Genomic DNA, 18,937 nt, shown 5'->3' with positions numbered 1-18,937 from the left:
TTTTCCCCAGCATCCAAAACCCTGGCAACTTTGAATTTGTTTTCCTTCACACAATTTTTTTTTCATGGTGGTGTGTAAACCAACTGAGACATTAAAAGATTTACTGAAGAGTCCTTGAGATCCATCCAAGTTGTCATATCCATCACTAATTTGTTTTTTTCTTAGTTGCTGAGTAGTTTCCATGCTGTGTTCATATCATATTTACATTATTATATTTGAGTAAGTTCTTTATCAATAGTATATAGTTGGATCATATTTTAACAGATTCAATCAGTTGATTTATGTATTTCAAGTATATTTTATATAATATTTTTCTATTGTTATTTTTTATTTAAAAATTCTTTCTAAATTGTATGTTGTTTGAACAACTGTCAAGTTCTGCTTTATTATTTTGTATATTATATTCGATGTCTGTTTTAGGTATTACATTACCCCGCTGAGTATAGAAGCTGTACCCCTACATGGAATAACTTCAGATTTTCAATGATCCCATATTCTGAGTAATCCGTCAACATTATAACTTTCTTTCTAGGTTTGCATTTGGCATCTCACATAATATTGGTACTTCAGACTTTTGTTTATTCAGTTTGAACTTTGCTGAATCATGTAATTTTCAACTGTTTGTGAATTATTTACTTACTTATTATTTGAATTTTAATTACTCATTCTATGAAAAGAGACCATATTTAGAATTTCAGTCAAGGCACTTATGGAGAGATTATTTAGACTGGTGTAAATTCTATCTTGATGAAACTTTGTGTGTGCTCTAAAAGATGTGACTTTTGAATTATTAAGTATTCTATAAAAGTCGATTTGATCAAGTGTTTGAAAGATAGTGTATCTGTTGCTTGAGAATGGTATTTTTAAAACCCAGCTTGGTGGGATGTCAGTATTTCTCATGTTAGCTCTGACAGTTTTTGTTTCCTAACAACTCTGAGGATGTTTTCTGTAGCTTGACAATCAAATAATGCTACAAGGAGCATGAGTGAGCAAAAGTCTTTCCAATATTCGGATTGTATTTTCTCTGAATATGAACCTAGTAGTGGGACTTCTGGATAACATAACATTCAATTTTTAACTATTTTAAAGAACACAATACTTGTTTCCACAATGGCTGTATTGATTTGTACTCTCACCAATGATTGATATGAAAGGGTCTCCTTTCTTTCTTCTTTTCTTCCTTCCTTCCTTCCTTCCTTCCCTCCCTCCCTCCCTCTTTCTTTCTTTCTTTCTTTCTTTCCTATTTATTTAGGCAGGGTTTCTCTGTAGCATTGGAGCCTATCCTGGAACTAGCTCTGGTAGACCAGGTTGGGCTCAAACTCACGGAGATCTGCCTGCCTCTGCCTCCCAAGTGCTGGGATTAAAAGTGTGTGCCACCGCCGTCTGGCTTTGGGTCCCCTTTCCTAAGCTCTTAGTATTTTTCTTTTTATCATTTTGGTAATAATTGTTCTGAAAGATACAGGATATCTATTGTTGTAGTTTTAATTTACATTTTCTGATGATAAATCATTTACATTTTTCTGAATAGTAATGTTGACTATGTTTTCAGGTCTGTTGGCTGTTGCTTGTCATCCTTTGAGAAATGTCTATTTGCATCCTTAGCCTGTGAAATAATTGCTTTCTTTCTTATACTGAGTTGTCCTTTTTCTGTATGTATCTTGATATATCCTCACTACATAGGCCAGGCTGGCTTTGAACTCACAATCCTCCTATCCTTACCTGCATATGATGGAACTAGAGGTCTGCTGTACCAAGTCTGTACGGATACATTCTCTGTGGCTCTCATGTATGCCCTTCTGCTCTGTGGGTTGTCTCCTTGTTCTGCAGATTATTTCCCTGGTGGGGTGGATCCCTTTTGTCTGTATTGCTAAAGGATATGGTTTTGGAGACCACACCCAATACCCAGAAGAATTTGGTGAAGTTTTTCCCCTTTGTATGCTCTTCTACTAGTTTTACAATTTCAGAAATTACAGTGACGTCATTAGCCCATTTGACTTTACCTTTGTACATGAAATAACAGTCCTCGTACCCTTCAGCATAGTGATATGCAGCATTCCAAACATCATTTATTGAAAAGGCTGTCTTTTCCCAAATTGTGCGTTTTCGGGTTCCTTTCTCAAAACTTGGCCAAGAATAAGTGGATTCACTTCTAACTTCTCTATTCATTCCATAGGTCTGTTTTTATACCATGCCCTGGTTACTAAGTTTTCTGATACATTTTAAAGTTAGAGAATGAATATTCTATGTTTGTCAACACTCAATATAGTTTAAGCTATCTGTGTCCTCTTGTGAGGCTACACAAATTTTAGAATAGTTTCATCTATTTCTATAAAGAGATAAATCTTATTTAGGCAGCTATGTTGTCCTCAAGTAACAAAGCTGCAACATGACTCCTACACATGAATCTTAAGAAATATGGTAGAAGGGGCAGAAAGATTTTACAAACCAGGAGACCAGGAAATCAACTGTGAGATTGTACCTCCTACTTATAACAAGGAAACTACACTCATGAAAACTCTTTGAGATGCTTAATATAAATTGATAATTGTATTCTAATTTACATATGTCTACTAGATAAGAGAGAGCTTACATGGTACTTTCTATAAATGATACTATCTGACATGTCAAGTTCTAATGGGGTTAGCTCACCCACCTGTGTACAGATGTCAGAGGTCAGTGTTGGGGATCTTCTTGCATTCTCCATGTTTCCATGAAATTAATTTTAATTATTCTTTTGTTAGTTAAGTTTGTTCTTTGGCAATTTCATATGTATAAATTTTTGAGACAATCTCTCACTGAACCTAGAGTTCACCATTTTGGCTACAATGGATTGACCAGCAAGCACCAAGAATCTGCTTGTCTCCAACACACAGCACTTGAGTTACAGATGCATCCTGCTGCCCCAGGTTTTCTATGGGTGCTAGAGATCTGAAGTATATCTTCATAAACTAAGCAGTTTATCTACTGAGCCTTCTCCCTAGAACAATCATTTGTATTTTTTATACTGAAAAAATAAAATTACTGAATTCTCACAAGATTCTTTGCCTCTTAGTAAACTTTCAAATAATTTTCATATGGAATATGAGATAGATATAGATAGATAGATATATCATTATGTAATAATAGATATTATTAGATAATAATAGATATAGTATTATATGTAATACTATATAATGTTTTCTATATACATAAGAGCAAGAGTTTGGATTCCCAGAAGCCCACAAAAATGTAAGTAGGCGTCGGGGCCATCTGTAATTCCAGCCTCAGAAGTCAGGAGATTCCCAGAGCAAACTGACTAGTATGATTCATCATATGGACAAGTCTAGGTTTGACTGAGAGACCCAACCTCGATGAACTAAGTGGATGAGTGTCTGGAGATGCACCTCAATACCAACCTCAGGACTCCACATACACACACAAGAGCACATATGCACATACACATTAAAATGGGGGAAAAGAAATAGCATTTATTCTGGGTTTATTAGCCATCCTTGATGATTATTCGTCTTAGAATGCACTGTAATTATGACAAATGGTTGAAAGATTAGAGTTCTATGTAAATAAAGCCATGTTGATGAATGGCCACATAAACATTGTGAATGATGAGCGTTTGTCAGTCTTTGATACACAAAGAAAGAGCAACACCAAGCACACAACTTGGCAGTGAGTGTTAACTTTCTTATTTTTCATACTCACATTTTAATGGCATTTTAAAAGCACATTTAGTTATCAGTGACTGCTTTTTTTCTGTCAAAGACTGAAATGAGTTGCCTTGTGAAGTGCATAGCAATCTCACATTATCTGTCTAGAGTTTCAACCTGGAAGTACAAAACTAAAGACTGAAAATTACCAAAGAGCTCACTGAGGTGGTGAAACTTAGTCACAAAAAAAAAAAAAGAAGAAGAAGAAGGAAGGAAGTTCTATTTTCACAGAATAGACAATGAAAAATTTATTTCAAACACTTCCCATATCTTGCTCTGAAGAGACATCATGACCACGGCCACTCTTCTAAAGGAAAACATTTAACTGGGGCTGACTGGCTTACAGCTCGAAGGTTTAGTCCATTATCACCATGTCAGGAAGCAAGGCAGCAGGCAGGCAGACATGGTGCTGGAGCTGAGAGTCCTTACATCTTGATTCAAAAGCAACAGGAAGTGAACTGTCCCAGTGTGTGTGGTTTGAGCATGTGTAAGACTTCAAAGCCCACCTTCACAGTGAGACACTTCCTCCAACAAAGCCACACCTCCAAATAGTGCCATTACTCCCTTTGGGGGCCATTTGCTTTCAAAACACCACCCTTCCTCCTACAGTCCACCCTCCAGACAGAGCCACCATTTTAAGGCCTGCTCTATGGTCTTCGCAAGCTACATCAACTTGCATCAACTTGCTACACTCATTTCAGCTTCGTGGTCATGTGTCACCACACACTTTTGCTCAACAGGGCTGTGTGACTGGAATTTAACTGTGACTTTTAAGCCACTGGATAAAACTTTCTCACATATACACATGGTTACAGCACCACACCACTCTAATAGGTAACTGGGACACCAGAGTTTAGCCCACAACCCTGCCATCAGCAAACCGTCTCCTGGGCCCACACTCTTTCCCTGGTTCACAGTTGACTCATATCTGTGAAATGAAGATACTGTGCTGGAAGACCTGTACCCTGAACCTTGCTCAATATAATGCTGCAACTTTTATTTGTCATTTAAAATGAAATCATCAAATGCCATCTTCTGAGATAGAACACACTAAATGTGCCATTCACTAAGATGAAAACATTCTTCAGAAACATAGGAGGATGAGATTTGGCATTCACAAGTAATTAAGAATGAATCATGAATCATGTTGCTCGCTACCTATTTGTATATATACTATAACATAATATAGAATAATATAACAATGTAATACAATAAATTGTGTGTGTGTGTGTGTGTGTGTGTGTGTGTGTGTGTGTGTGCCAGATAACTCTAGTGCAAGGAAAACAGGAGAAAAGTTCAGCTGCATCTGACTGTGTCGTTGAATAAAAAGGATTTTGTGTATAATAGCTGACAAGCAAAAACTGTGCCAAAACATTTTCTTCTTCTCCTTGGGGATTCAAAAACATTGAAATATCATTACCTTTCCTATGCTGATATCTGGCTGCAGAAAGCAGTCTGAATAATTAGCCCATGTTTTATTTGAGCTATGAATGAAATCCCACGTTCCATTGGGGGTACAGTGCCGGAAAGCAACTCCTGGAAAGACATGAAAGATGCTAAGATCACAGTTCCTTACGAGTCTGTTATTAAACATCAAAGAAAAGAATAAATGTCTGGTTGCAATCAATCATCTCAAAAAAGTTCAATACCTTTATGATTGAAGTCATAAATATAAGGAGGGCATGGCACAGCTGATATTTTCCCCACTGTTCCTCGAGGCCAACAAATAAGTCCATCCCATTCTGGGAAACAATTGCCTTCTGATAAGAAACAAAAATAAAGAAAGACAAGAAAACAATATTAAACAATGTTTTCAACACAGAAAACGTCAGCTCAGCCCCTGGGATAAAATGTAAAACAAACTGCTTAGTTTGGAAACTAAACCAGAAGAGATGAGAGGCAAATGCCCCCAAATGTCTCATCATGGGCACATTAGCAGGAGTCTGATCTGCTAAATTAAAGTATCTAAATTATTCCAATATAGTCACTATAAAAGCAACAACAGTTAAGGTATAAGAAGCATTGGTAGCACTGTGAGCAGCTGTGGCATATTTCTTCCAACTGTCCTAGTAATAGTTACAAAATTTACCTTAGATTTTTAAAAACTGCTGTTGAAGAACATGATACACAACTTTTTACTAATAAGTATGAACCTCATGCTCATCTCAGACACAGCTGTCACAACTCTACATGTCTCTTTTTTATTTTTATTTTTTAATAATTTTTTTAATTTTTATCTTATGTGGATTGGTATTTTGCCTGCATGGATGTCTCTGCCAGGGTGTCAGATCTCCTGGAACTGGAGTTACAGTTACAAGCTGCTATCTGGGAATTGAACCCAGGTCCATTGGAAGAGCAGTCAGTGCTCTTAACCACTGACCCATCTCACCAATCCCCTCCATACTTTTCAAGACAAATGTAGTCTTATCATTGTTACAACTTCCAAGTTCATCACACCTCTATCTAGAGTTACTAGATGAGTTTTGAGCAGGTCATTCTTACTGCGTATTCCCTCCGTGTTTTCTTCTTCCTCGTTTTCCTTCTTTTCTTCCTCCTCTCTTTCTCTCCCCACCCCCAAGCCTCTCTTCAGGACAGTTTCTACAGCTCTCCCCACCACTGTACTTAAGCTGCTCCTGGTTAGCTGCGGAGAGCAATGCAACACTGTGATAAAGAGGAAGCCTAGCTAGAGCAGGCTGTGTTCAAGTCCTCAAACACGTGAAGTTCCCACAACATGTTGTGTGTTCCCTGCACTGTATGTCTCACTGCGGGAAGCTTTCTAGGGTGTCTGACCATCTGGGAAATGGTAGATCTGCAGGAGAGAGTCCAAGAACGTTACCAAGTCTATGCCACAAGCCACAAGCTCATGATGAACCCTTAGTTTCTCTTGTCCTTGCTGCCTGTTTAGCAAGCTACTTCCTGTTACCAGTTGTGTGTTTAGCTGTTCTCTTACCCAATTCAAACACCAATCGCACACTCACACTTACTCTTACCACATCAGTTCTCAAATCCCCACACAGTCCCCTGCCCCCAGCTCACTCTAAGCCACAGTTTACTTCCTGGCCAGGTCTGAAGTCCCTCAGGATATGTCACTGGCTTGTCCAGGTACAGCTCAGCTGGCTCTTCCTGGGTTTCAATGTCATTTCCCCTGATCACCTCAGTGCTCACTCCCTGGCATCCTCCAGACTTTTTCTCAAATTTCAACTCTGAGTGAACATTCTCAATCTAAAACTGCATCCCAATTCACCACTCCCTCTTCCCTCAATGTCATTCTCCACAGGTCTCATCACCTCCCAGTATTACACGGAGGGGTTTTTTCTATTGTTTTCTTAAGTCGCAGGACTGAAGAAACCCAAGTGAAGCTCTTTCGTCTGTTTTGTCTCGTGCATTAGCCATGCTTCAGGCACAGCCTCCTGCTACTTAGTAGAGTTTAGCAAATGCTCACTGTCAGTGTTGAGCTCTTCAGGGCTCTTTTGCTTTGGTCATACACTGAACTGCCAAGAAGAAAGCCTGTCAGCCACATCACACCTCCACTTCCCCAATAAAGACACTTGCCGTGAGTGCTGCTGTATTCATTTTCTGTGACAAATTTCACAGTTTTAAACAAGGTCAGAACTCTGACTCAGTAGGGCCCTTGCTTATGAACTCAAAGGCCATAGCTGACAGGGCTATGCTCCCTTCTGAAGACTCTGAAGGTGCGCATGTAGTTCCCTGATCATTTCAGTACTTGGCAGAGTTCAGTTCCTCCATTGTGAAACTGGTTTCTTTCTAGCTGTTAGCAGTGCACTTGTCCAACTTCTGAAGACAGTTTGTATAACTGGCCCCTTCCTCCATCTTCACAGTCAGCAGTGAAGACTGGATCCTTCTTGCATGTTGAGCCCCTCTCTGCTCTTCTTTGCTTACAACTCAATTCATTCTGCCACCTTCCTTTTCCATTTTTCAAGACCTAGATGAATATATTGTGTAAACCCAAATAACCCAGAACAACTTTTATATTTTAATACACATAATCCTAAGTCATCTACAACTACAACTTTGGGCCTTTTTGGCTATGTAGCATAGCATTCACGGGCATAACAATATGTGCAAGGCGTAGATATCCTTAGGGGCTCATTTTTCTGCTATCACAAGTACTAGCTAACACTAATCGTGTCAAATTGTTTGGTTTGAGAGTCAGTTCACTAAAACCTCATACAAACACTGATACCCCTGATAATAATTTAGCCTTAACCTGGAATAAACTTCTCCATGTCACCTTGTCACATAGAAACAAACATTTGATGTTTTGTGTCTTGCTGAAGCGAGTAAGAAAAGAAAAGCATCTTCATTCACCCATACCTTTCTCAGAGAAGACAGTGTTTTCCTGGAAACAACCTCCCTTCCCTCACAGGTCGCAGCCTGACTTCACATACTACAGGCAACCCAGGAATTCATCCCACTGCCTCTTGCTGCTGATGGACCATTGCATCTGCCTCTCTTCCTAGAGCATCTGCTTTTGCTGCTGATGTTGCTACTGCTGGATGTGATGGTGTCCTTTGCTTTTCTCGTTGCTCCCCGTGATTAGCGAGTCATTCTCACCTATCAGTTTCTTTTACAGTGCGTTAGAATTCCATATGACTTCCTACCCGTTTACTTTGTTGTTAATAAGTCATGTTGTCTTTTCATATCTGGACTATTGCTGGCGTCTGGGTCTTAAACACCCCGCAAAGTCCCATGGGTTGAAAGTTTAGCCTCAGCTTGTGCCGTTGGGAGGTGGTAGAACCTTTAATGTGTGAGGCCCCCTGTGGTACATCTTCTGGTGACTGGGAGCTGTCCCTGGAAGGGATAGTAGGACCAGGGTTCCTTCCTTCCTCTTTCCAGGAGTTGAATAGCTTTGCTCTGTAATGTGTTTCTGCCATGTTATCCTGCCATAGGCCCAGAGGTACAGAGGAAATCAGTTATGGAATAAAACCCAAACTGTGTACCAAAATAAGCCTTTTTCCTGTATAACCTTGTTTATCTCCAGTTATTTGTTACTGTTTCAGAAGGCTCACACTACTATCCAATCAATATGTACTTCACAACCAACACCAGCTGGACCTGGAAGCATGGTCTTGTTTTCCTGTCTGGAAAATGCATGCTGCCATATCATGTTCTCTGTTTGGGAGTTAGTCACACAGTGAATTAGAGTCTTCATATAAATGTAAAAATCTGTGAGTCAGTGCATCGTACAATTACTCAGTATTAAACGAGACAGTTTTCTGGTTTCTACAAGATGCCACCCGATATGTGAATGAATACTACCCTAGACCTCACTCCCAAATTCAGAAAACCAACAGCCTTCAAAACAGTATTTTTATGGAACATATTAATGTCTCAGGTGGCTCTTTGATAATAATGTTAACTATTCGCAAAAGGTCATAAAGACTTGGGAACATGGACCTCAAACATACAATGTGGATCTCTTAATTAACATGTTTTTCGCCATCGTGTCCAATTTCAGCACAAAAGTAATTACTAGACTCAGAACTCTCCTTTTTACAAATTAGCGCCAGAAATTATAACTCTGGCTCCTGTCTATATCCCAAGCAAAGTTAATCATTACTGAAGCTTGTTCAGCCCTGTATACACAGAATGGTCTAAAATTTATAAAATTCAGCTTTTATCCTTTTTAGCTCTTGAAAAAAGTCAGACCATACTTGGAAGGAGAAGCAGAAGGAAAGAAACCTTCATTTTTTTTTTTTGCTTTTAAATCCTCAATAATTTTATGATTAGGTATTTATATTTGCAACTCTTTTGACAAACATTTAGAAGTTTTCATGTTCTTGTTATATTTTTTAAATGTTCATTTATTTAATTTTGTGTGTATATGTGTCTGTCTGTCTGAGTATATGAATTTGTACGCACATGTATGCAGTGCCTAAGGAGGTGAGAGGAGGCACCAAACCCTTGGAATGTGACATGTGGGCATTGGGAATTGAACTCAGATCCTCTGGAAGAGAAACCAGTGCTCTTAACCTCTGAACTATCTCACGAGCCCCAAGGTTTTTCAGAATTACAAAATAATACTATATAGTTAAAATGTAGAATTGATAGCTGTTGATATTTTACAATACTTATTTCAGTTACCTTGTTTTTGCTATAGCTTTGTATTGTTTGCATGAAGCATAACAGCCCCTTTCTAAATATTTTTATATCTGTCTCTCAATCTCAAGATCACTTAAAATGAAAATTAAGTTAGCTAGTAAATTCAAAATGTCAGTCTAGTCTTTAACAACTTGAAAGTGCAGAATGTTTTACTTAATTTACACATAATAAAACATTTTCATTGAAAGGTAGCTCAAAGTTTGCCACATTTAATACTATATTATTTCTGTATGAAGAAAGATCTTAAAGGAAGAGTTCTCTTTTTAGTATTAATTCATGCACATGTGCACATATTCGCAAATGTCAGGTGTTACACAAGTCAGTGTATCCAGATAATGTGTTCTTGTATCTGATGTTTCTACAGTCTGTTACTGATTTATATTTACTAACCTTTGCTGCCCTAACCCTCTTCCTGAAGGCTTGTTTGTTTGATTGATTGGATGGATGGATGGATGGATGGATTTCTTGCTCTATCCACCTAACTCCTATCCCTTTAACTTTAAAATGTAATGATTATGCATCCAGGAAACTTTCATTTGTCCCTCATGGATATTAATAATTTTTCCAAGATCTTTGATATGTTATCTCTTTCTAATAAATTTGTATATCGGGGTATTCTTTAAAGGTAAATTGAGAGTGTCCTTTGGGATACTCTCAGAGTAGCATTTAAGAAGACTTACTCCTCTTGGAACACACATATTAAAGCCAAATTAATATATAAAAGTTTCTTCTGTGCTGTAACATAGACCATAAAGTAAAAGGAATAAGTATGAGGCCAGAAATTATTCTATAGGGTCATAAATCTCTTTGTTTAGGGTCTTAGCTCAGAAAATCCCACTAACATCTTGGGTTTTGATTACAGTTGAGTAATGAAATAGAAGCCTAGGCCATGAAAAATTTATAACATATGGACAATCCTGCTATAAAATCAGTATCCTTGAGAGAAGACCACACACACACACACACACACACACACCCGCAACACTGGTGAGTGGATATAAAATGAAACCATCATACCCAGCAGAGATAGATTCTTTTCAAACTCAAACTCGCCTAAATTTAGAGCTGAAATAAGAAACAGTGAGAGGAAAAATTCTTATCCAAAATTTTGTAACTAAAGCCCATATTCGATAAGTTGTCTAAATTGAGTTTAAACTAAAGTCAAGTCAGTAGTTTCTGTAGAAGTCTTGTAGAAGACAATAAATAAATACATAAATAGGAGCTTGAGTTCTTCCTCATATCTCATGTGGCACATAGGGAAACAAGGCACCAATGTAGCAGCCCTGGTTCACCAACAAAGTCTGTAGGTATACAAATTACTAAACACAGAATATATAAAAAGCACGTCTAGAAAAGCAAGAAGAGATTCAAAGGTTAAAAGTACAAAAGACTTAAAGTAGGATATGAAGGTTTCTGAGCTTTTTAAAAGCTCAAACCAATAAATTCATAAGCCAACTATAACACAATACTAAACAGTGACTTGGGAAACTTGAAAATACTTGGAAGAAATTACCAAGACAGCACAGGAAAACTAAGAAAAAGACTACAAATAAGACATAAATCCAGAGAGGTGGTATGAGGTACTCCCACGTCAGTCTGCAGGAAGCTCCAGGTGGTGCTGGACAGAATGGAGGAGGGGAAAATTTCAGAAACCAATAACTTTCCCCTCACCAAATCACCAAATACACCTATGTTAATTTTTTCAGTACTGTGGCAAAATACCGGAGAACACCAGAACACATAGGGCAAGACGGGTTTATTTGGGCCCACGGCTTCAAGTGTTCCAGTCCGACGTCCTTTGCTCTGTTGACTCTGGATTTATAACAAAACAAAATTCCGTGGCTGAGTGAACAAGTAGAGAACATTTGCCTCACAGAGGGGGTGGAGAAACGGAAGAAAGGGGGAGGGTAGAGAGAAAGGGGAGACAGAGGACTCAAAGAAACACCTGTAATGTCCTGCTTACCCCAGCACAGCCCACCTACTTAAGTTTCCCAAACCTATCAAAATAGTGCAACCAGATCAAGACCAAGCCTTCCAGGGAGACACTGCGGAGCCAGCTCTTAGTGACACAGATCCTCAGATGCAGAAAATCCAATGGCTTCCTACCTGGACGCAGAGTAAAACTGAAAACATATAAGTCAGAGGGAAGCTCTTAAAAAGACCCAGAGAGAAACAGATAACCAGCAAAGGCTGAAAACTGATTCAGCAACAGCAGCAACAGCATCTAGGATAAAAAATGAGGGATATGCTCAGACACTAGCAGATATATCAGTCAAGGATCATATATTCAAAAAAATATTAAGATTGTAACTAAAAATAACATTTACAAGTCAACAAAACCTCATAGCACAATAAGCACAATCCCAAGTAAATAAATATAAAAGAAACAAAAGACGTATTTGAGGAAGACAGAAAAATTAAACATAAAATTAAGGTCAAACTTGAATTCTATGTGACAATAGCCTACAATCTGGAAACAATTAAAATACCCAAATCTGCTCTTGTAATATGAAAAGAAGATATTATGATAAACTTTAAATTTTATTTCTTCTTCTTTTTTTTTTGGTTTTTCAATCCAGAGTTTCTCTGCATATCTGTTTAATAATCTTGACTGTCCTGGAACTCATTCTGTAGATCAGGTTGGACTCGAACTTACAGATCTGCCTACTTCTGCTCCCAAATACTGGAATTAAAGGCGTGTACCACCACCACGCTTAACTTCCTAAATTAAATAAAAATTTTTAATCCTATGGTAACCACTAAAGGAATTAGTCAATGAGCTATAGATGTTGGAACAGAGTAGAATAAAATAAGCAAAGGTGGGCCTGGAGAGATGGCTTAGTGGTGTGCAGACTAAGACTGTGTTTTTGTTTCCCAGCCTCCCAGACACAAATAATCACACAGAAAATATTTTAATTACAACACTGTTTGGCCAACAGAACATGGATATTCTCAGCTAGCTCTTATATCTTAAATTAACTCATTTCTGTTCATCTGGTTATCTCTACGAAGCTGTGGTTTACCAGTAATGTTCTGGCATCTTCCTCCTTCTGCAGTTACAGAGTGTCTCTTTGACTCCACTTACTCTCTATTTATCTCTGTTTGGATTTCCCACCTGGCTTTACTCTGCTAAGCCATTGGCCAAAACAGCTTTATGTATCAACCAATAAAAGCAACACATATATAGAAGGACATCCCACATCAGTGGTTCAGTTTCCAGCACCCATGTGGTGGCTCACAGTCATCTATAACTTCTGTTCTAGGTGATCTGATGCCTTCTTCTGGAGTCCACAGACATATATGTAATGACATACACATACATGCAGGTAAAATGTTCATACATGCGAGATAAATGTGTCTAAACTTTAAAAAGAAGCAAAAGTGCTTCAATCAATTCAAAAGGAGATTAGAGATGGAGAAATGAAAGGGACCCAGAGAGAGTTCGATTAGGAAGGTATAGTCAAATTCAAATGTTGTATGTTAGCACTCACAATTAAGATAACCAAACTAAACTATTTGTTTGATACACAAAGATTATTAGAATAACTAAACTAAAGTTTAGATGCAAGCTGTTTACATAAAATGTTCCTAGCTAGATACAGTGACACTCGCCTTTAATCCCAGCACTTGGGAAACAGAAACAAGTAAATCTCATTAAATTCAAGACATGCCTGGTCTTCAAAGTAAATTCCTAGCTATGTATCCTGTCTCAAAACTATATGTATGTGTGTATACATATATACATATGTGTGTATGTATATATACATATATATGTGAACATATATAATTTAAGTGTATGGAAAGTTTAATAAAATAATATGAAAAATATAAGTGTTTGCTTAAAATATATTATAAATTTTCAAAATAAAAAATTTCTGCAGATTGGGTACATAATAATGTGAGTGTGCTTACTAATGGAACAGCAAACACCTGTACATTATATCACATTGAAAACATTTTTAATGGATTGAAAAAGTTACACTCAACTAACAAAGCAAGAAATAAATTGGTGTTGATTAATTAACTGCTACTATTTTTAATGTGATTATTTAAGTATATGTGATTTTAATATTCCAATCAAAAGTATCTCTAGAGTTATAGAATCCTTCTTTAAATTGATAAAATATTTTATCACTGGAAAATAAATTTCTAAACTTGCATATATTTAATAACAGTTTCAAAGAATTTGAAGTGAAAACCATCTGATGAACTTTTCAATGAAAAATTCACCAGCATGTTGTTATAAAACATGTTATCTTAAGAAATAAAAAGTCAAGTGATCATTCTGGATTCAGATTATATGAACAACACAATGGAGGAGCTTAACCTGGCAGATTCTATAACACATTGCAGTGGGAACAGGAGCACTTACAGTCATTCAAGACTGGCTACAATAAAAGCCATTAAGTCTCTTTTTTATTATTTTATTGATTTTTGTTGAGCTCTACGCTTTTTTCTACTCCCCTCCCTACCTTTCCCCTCCCCTTCAACCCTCTCCCAACACATTTTGATAAATCACCATCACAACAACTACATTCTCTGATCATAACAACTGTAAAAACAATCAGTCACAATTTTTGAACATTTCAAACCAGTATAAACAGATACCTATCTGCAAACTATATGAAATATAGTTTTAAGGACATTGTTCCATCCAATTAGTTGGGATTCAGAGGGCTCAGTAAATCAACCCCTACTCCTGACCTGAATGTAGAAATATTTGAGAGAGGACTTGAAAACTCAAGAAATAATAATTTCCTTAAAATTATTTTTATTTATTAAATTTATTTAGAATAAAATTATCATTTTAACTAAAAGTTTTCTTCAGAACATGACTTACAGACTGGTTTGAACTGAGATCACAACCTGAGACTGTGGACAATATCCACAGGGACAGAGTCTACACCCTCTGAGCGTACTGCACTGTAAAGGGCAAGTCAACACACAGGCTCCCAACAAGCAGGCAGGTCTACAGAGAGGACAGACACACACATGCTCAACAGAGACTCCTGAACTCGTGAATCAGACAAGTCACTTCTGCCATAGGAAAGGGAAAGTACGTGTGGTAAAAGATGGAAGAACTTCGTTCTCTCTACATGGAAATACAGACTGTTTGACCACATCTCCCTAACACTTAGGAAGACTATTTGAAATTTTCGTGAAGATAGGAATGAAGAACACAAAGAAAACACTGTAACACTGTTTGTTGGCATCATTACCTCCTTCCTGGAGTTGAGTTGTGATGTTGAGCTCACACTGCACTTTGGCTTTCATAACAAGAAGGATCTGCTCTTCTATAGTGATGATGCCATCAGAATCCAGCTGTGGAAGCAAAAGAAAGGCTATCATTTCCCATCAGTGTAAAAATAGGATGAAGTCCTCACTAGTCCACTTCCAATCAAACTATCTGAAACTGTCTCTTATCTGAATATCCACTGGCCTCCATAGGCTCACGAACTGAATATGTGGGTCCCAGATGATGGTGCTACTTGGGGCCACCTTAGAAACCTAGAAGACTGAGTAGAGCTCACTTCCTATCTCCTTCCCCACTTCTTATCTCCTCCCAGCTTCCTAGTTGGTCGTGAAGTGAGTATCTCTACTCCACCACATGGCTGTGCTGTTCTGCTGCTTTACCAAATTTCACAGGTGTCAAACAACCATATAGACTGAATCAGTTGAGACTGTGAGCCAAAATATCTGTCATTCCTTAAGTTTGTTTTTCAGAATTTGGTCACAGTAATAAAAGGAAACAACTATATATACATACATCCATACATACATTATGTTTTGGATAATTTTAATTGTACCAGAAAATGTAAGAAAATTCTAAATTGTGATTTAGGTAATTACATTAGAAATAGTGTAACCAGAAGGAACACTGAAAATGCCTAACATGCTATGAAGGCACAATTCTTTCATTACATTACTATTCTTTCACATTATGGCAATTTTGTTACATAGAAATAGAAGTCTAAATTTAGCTCTACCAGAAAAATGATCAACAAAATATGGACATAACATGCAACATCTGACTGGGTTTATTTATCTATGAAAGAAATAGGTTATTCTAAATTGTCTCCACTCAGCTCCTTGCCTTAAAAACTGGGAACTTTGTAATGCTAAGATATTCACCCATGTATCTATTATCCACTTGATCAGTATTTATTATTTTCACATCAAAATAATGTGTTTTGTGAAGAAAGAAAGAATATAATTTCAAGGACATTGAGCACACTTGTGCAAGCATTGTTCCTGACCTTACAATGACATGAGAAATGATAGTGTCATTAAAACAGGAGCAATCTTTCTCCCCAGTCTCTATTACTCCAAAAGCAACAATTGTATCCACCACAAAGTGCCACATTTAGAAAAATGGATGTTAGTCATTTGTTCTGGGCAAGAGATCATTTGTTAATGTGGAAGAAAACATTGAATTACAACGTCAGAGATTTAAGATCTAAGAGAAACCCTAGTTTGATTGTGTGTGCTATCTTGAAAGTTCATAAAATTGCCACTGTAAATATGAATTCTTAATGTCATAATATTAAATTCCTCATGGTTACAATAATTACAATTCCTTGTGTATTCCATTTTCAAGTAGGTATGATGCTATAAACTATATATATTCAAGAGGAAACACTCTGGAAATTTTAGAATCAGTAGAATAGACATACATTCTACTATTCATACCAGAAACCACAACAAAAAAAACCCTGAAATAGAGATAGATAGACATAGAAATCAGTATAGGTTATAAATAATAGATAGATAGATAGATAGATAGATAGATAGATAGATAGATAGATAGATAGATAGATAGACAGGCAGATAGATAGATAAAATTAAGACACTTCTGAGAGGTGCAGAGAAGAAAGCACACCAGGCCAGGACTTCAGATCCTGTACAATGACACAGTAGAAGGCTACTTGCATTTTCTTTCTGACTCATACACTATAAGTGTGCAGTTAAAGTAGTTGTAAACTCTGAAACACTAACTAAGATAAATTGGCCTCAAGAAAAGATTCTGAACCCAAGAAAGGAAAAGGACAAGTCAGAAAACCTAGAGACATTAATAGTCTGACCCCAGTCAATTAACAGCCAACTGTGGGAAATCTGAATGTGTAACCTAACAAGGCTGTCATGGATACCCCAATGACCTTCCACAGTGATCTGAGAGAAAGGAAGAAAACAAATACTAGCCTTAACAGGCTGCCTTTTTACCCTCAATATCTGCATGTCAATAAAGACCATGTTGGTAACCTAGGAGCAGGAAGCATTAAATGGAGTGAGAGGTGGGAGGGTAGAATACATAAAGAAATGTGAGGTACGCTGACAAACACTAAAGTCGTATGAAAACCTAGGACTGCAGAAGCTTCCCTATATACAGTTTAAATGGAGTTACACTAGCAAGGGAAACAATGTCACTACTAGACACCACAGACCAGTGTGATGGAGGAGGGTCTATGTGTTGCTTTCATTGGTTAATTAATAAAGAAACTGCTTGGCCTGATAGGTCAGAACATAGGTGGGTGGAGTAGACAGAACAGAATGCTGGGAAGAAGGCAGTGAGGTAGACGCTATAGCTCTCCTCTCCAAGATGGACACAGGTTAAGATCCTTCCCGGTAAGCCACCACCTCGTGGTGCTACACAGATTATTAGAAATGGGTTAATCAAGATGTAAGAGTTAGCCAATAAAAGGCTGAAACTAATGGGCCAAGCAATGTTTTAAATGAATATAGTATCCGTGTGATTATTTTGGGGGTAAGCTAGCTGGGATCCAGGCGGGAACACAGCCTGCTGCTCCTTCTACACCAGTGCAGGAATGGGTTACCTCTTTTGGAATTGTTGACCAATAAGGGTCCATAGATTCCCAACTATTACAGGTTATTGTCAGTGCTCTTGGTTACCCTCCAAACATTACAGTAAGTCCCTAATTTTGAAGATAGTATGTGGTCCAATATGAAGAAAGCAAACTGAAACTCATCTGGAAGTTTCACCCCTTCTGTCTTGTTCCATGGCACTGGACAGTTCTATGCACACTATCGGACTGTGAGCTACCATAATATCAGGTCTGTTAAGACATGCCTACTGGTGCTATAGTACCATCATGGGAGTAGCCAATCACTTTACGGTGGAATTTAAAGCATACTCCACAAGATGAGACCCATACCTGACCCATTCAATGGGACGAAAAACCTGCTATTTTTTTTTATTTTAGGCCCTAGGGGAACGCCTGCTATGATCATTCTCCGAAGGTCAGTATTGAACTGACCTTTAATTCCTTATCATTGTAACTATGGATTAGTTCATCATTCAACCCTCATTACAGATGCTTCTGCTTGTAATAAATGGTGATTAACACAGAGGCCAAAACTGGTCAAGATGTAGAGAATGAGAGACTGGGAGATGCTCAGTCCTAAGTGCAACATCTCTGTCATACCCCCTCCTCTCAAGGCTCAGGGATCATTGCAGAAAAGGAAGTAAAAAGAGTGTAAGAGACAGAGGCGGTGGATTACTACAAGGAAACAGTGTTTTTCAGACACAGTTGGGCAGCTGCACAGATAAACTTGGGTTAACAGTTCTTGGCAGCGTGCACAAGATCTGTACAAGCTCAAACAAGAAAAAGCTGCAGCATGGTGAGCAGAGGAGGCTTCAGAGTCCCTCTCCTATCTGAAGACCTCTTAGCGATTGATAATTGCTGGGAAAGAGAGTCAGTTCTCTTTAGTGGTATGGCCCCTGGTAGGTTGGTGTGGTGATTTGAAAGAAAATGACCCCCAAAGAGAGGGGCACTGGTAGTAGGTGTGGCATTGTTAGAGCAGGTGTGGTCTCATTAGAGAAAGTGTGTCTCTGTGGAAGAGGGCTTTGAGGTCTCATCTATGCTCAAGACATGCCCACTGAGACAGTCTACTTCCTGTTGCATGCTAGATATAGGAGTCTCAGCTACTTCTCCAGCACTATGTCAACCTGCACACCACCGTGTCCCACCATGACGATAATGGATTGAACCTCTAAGCTGTAAGCAAGCCACCCCATTTAAATAGTTTTTTCATAGGAGCTGCCACGGTCATGGTGTCTGTTCACAGCAATAGAAACCCTAACTAAGATGGCTGGC

General features: G+C 38.0%; 1 protein-coding gene across 2 annotated transcripts in view; it reads right to left on the bottom strand.

Moving 5' to 3' along the window:
* Pth2r (parathyroid hormone 2 receptor) overlaps nt 1–18,937 on the bottom strand; it is a 99,740-nt gene that overhangs the window by 46,594 nt on the left and 34,209 nt on the right. For both annotated transcript variants that reach the window (XM_087903788.1, XM_048459163.3), the window contains 3 exons: nt 15,044–15,146; nt 5,351–5,461; nt 5,122–5,237 (listed from right to left, as the gene is read on the bottom strand). In XM_087903788.1, coding sequence (XP_087759914.1) covers nt 5,122–5,237; nt 5,351–5,461; nt 15,044–15,098 — 282 coding nt within the window. In that variant the 5' untranslated portion in view covers nt 15,099–15,146. The remainder of the gene's footprint in view (nt 1–5,121; nt 5,238–5,350; nt 5,462–15,043; nt 15,147–18,937) is intronic.

Source organism: Myodes glareolus, chromosome 1 (assembly GCF_982192425.1).
Source record: "Myodes glareolus chromosome 1, mMyoGla1.1, whole genome shotgun sequence".
Taxonomy (NCBI): domain Eukaryota; kingdom Metazoa; phylum Chordata; class Mammalia; order Rodentia; family Cricetidae; genus Myodes; species Myodes glareolus.
Note: the sequence above shows the minus strand (reverse complement) of the source record. Positions and strands in the feature narration are given on the sequence as shown.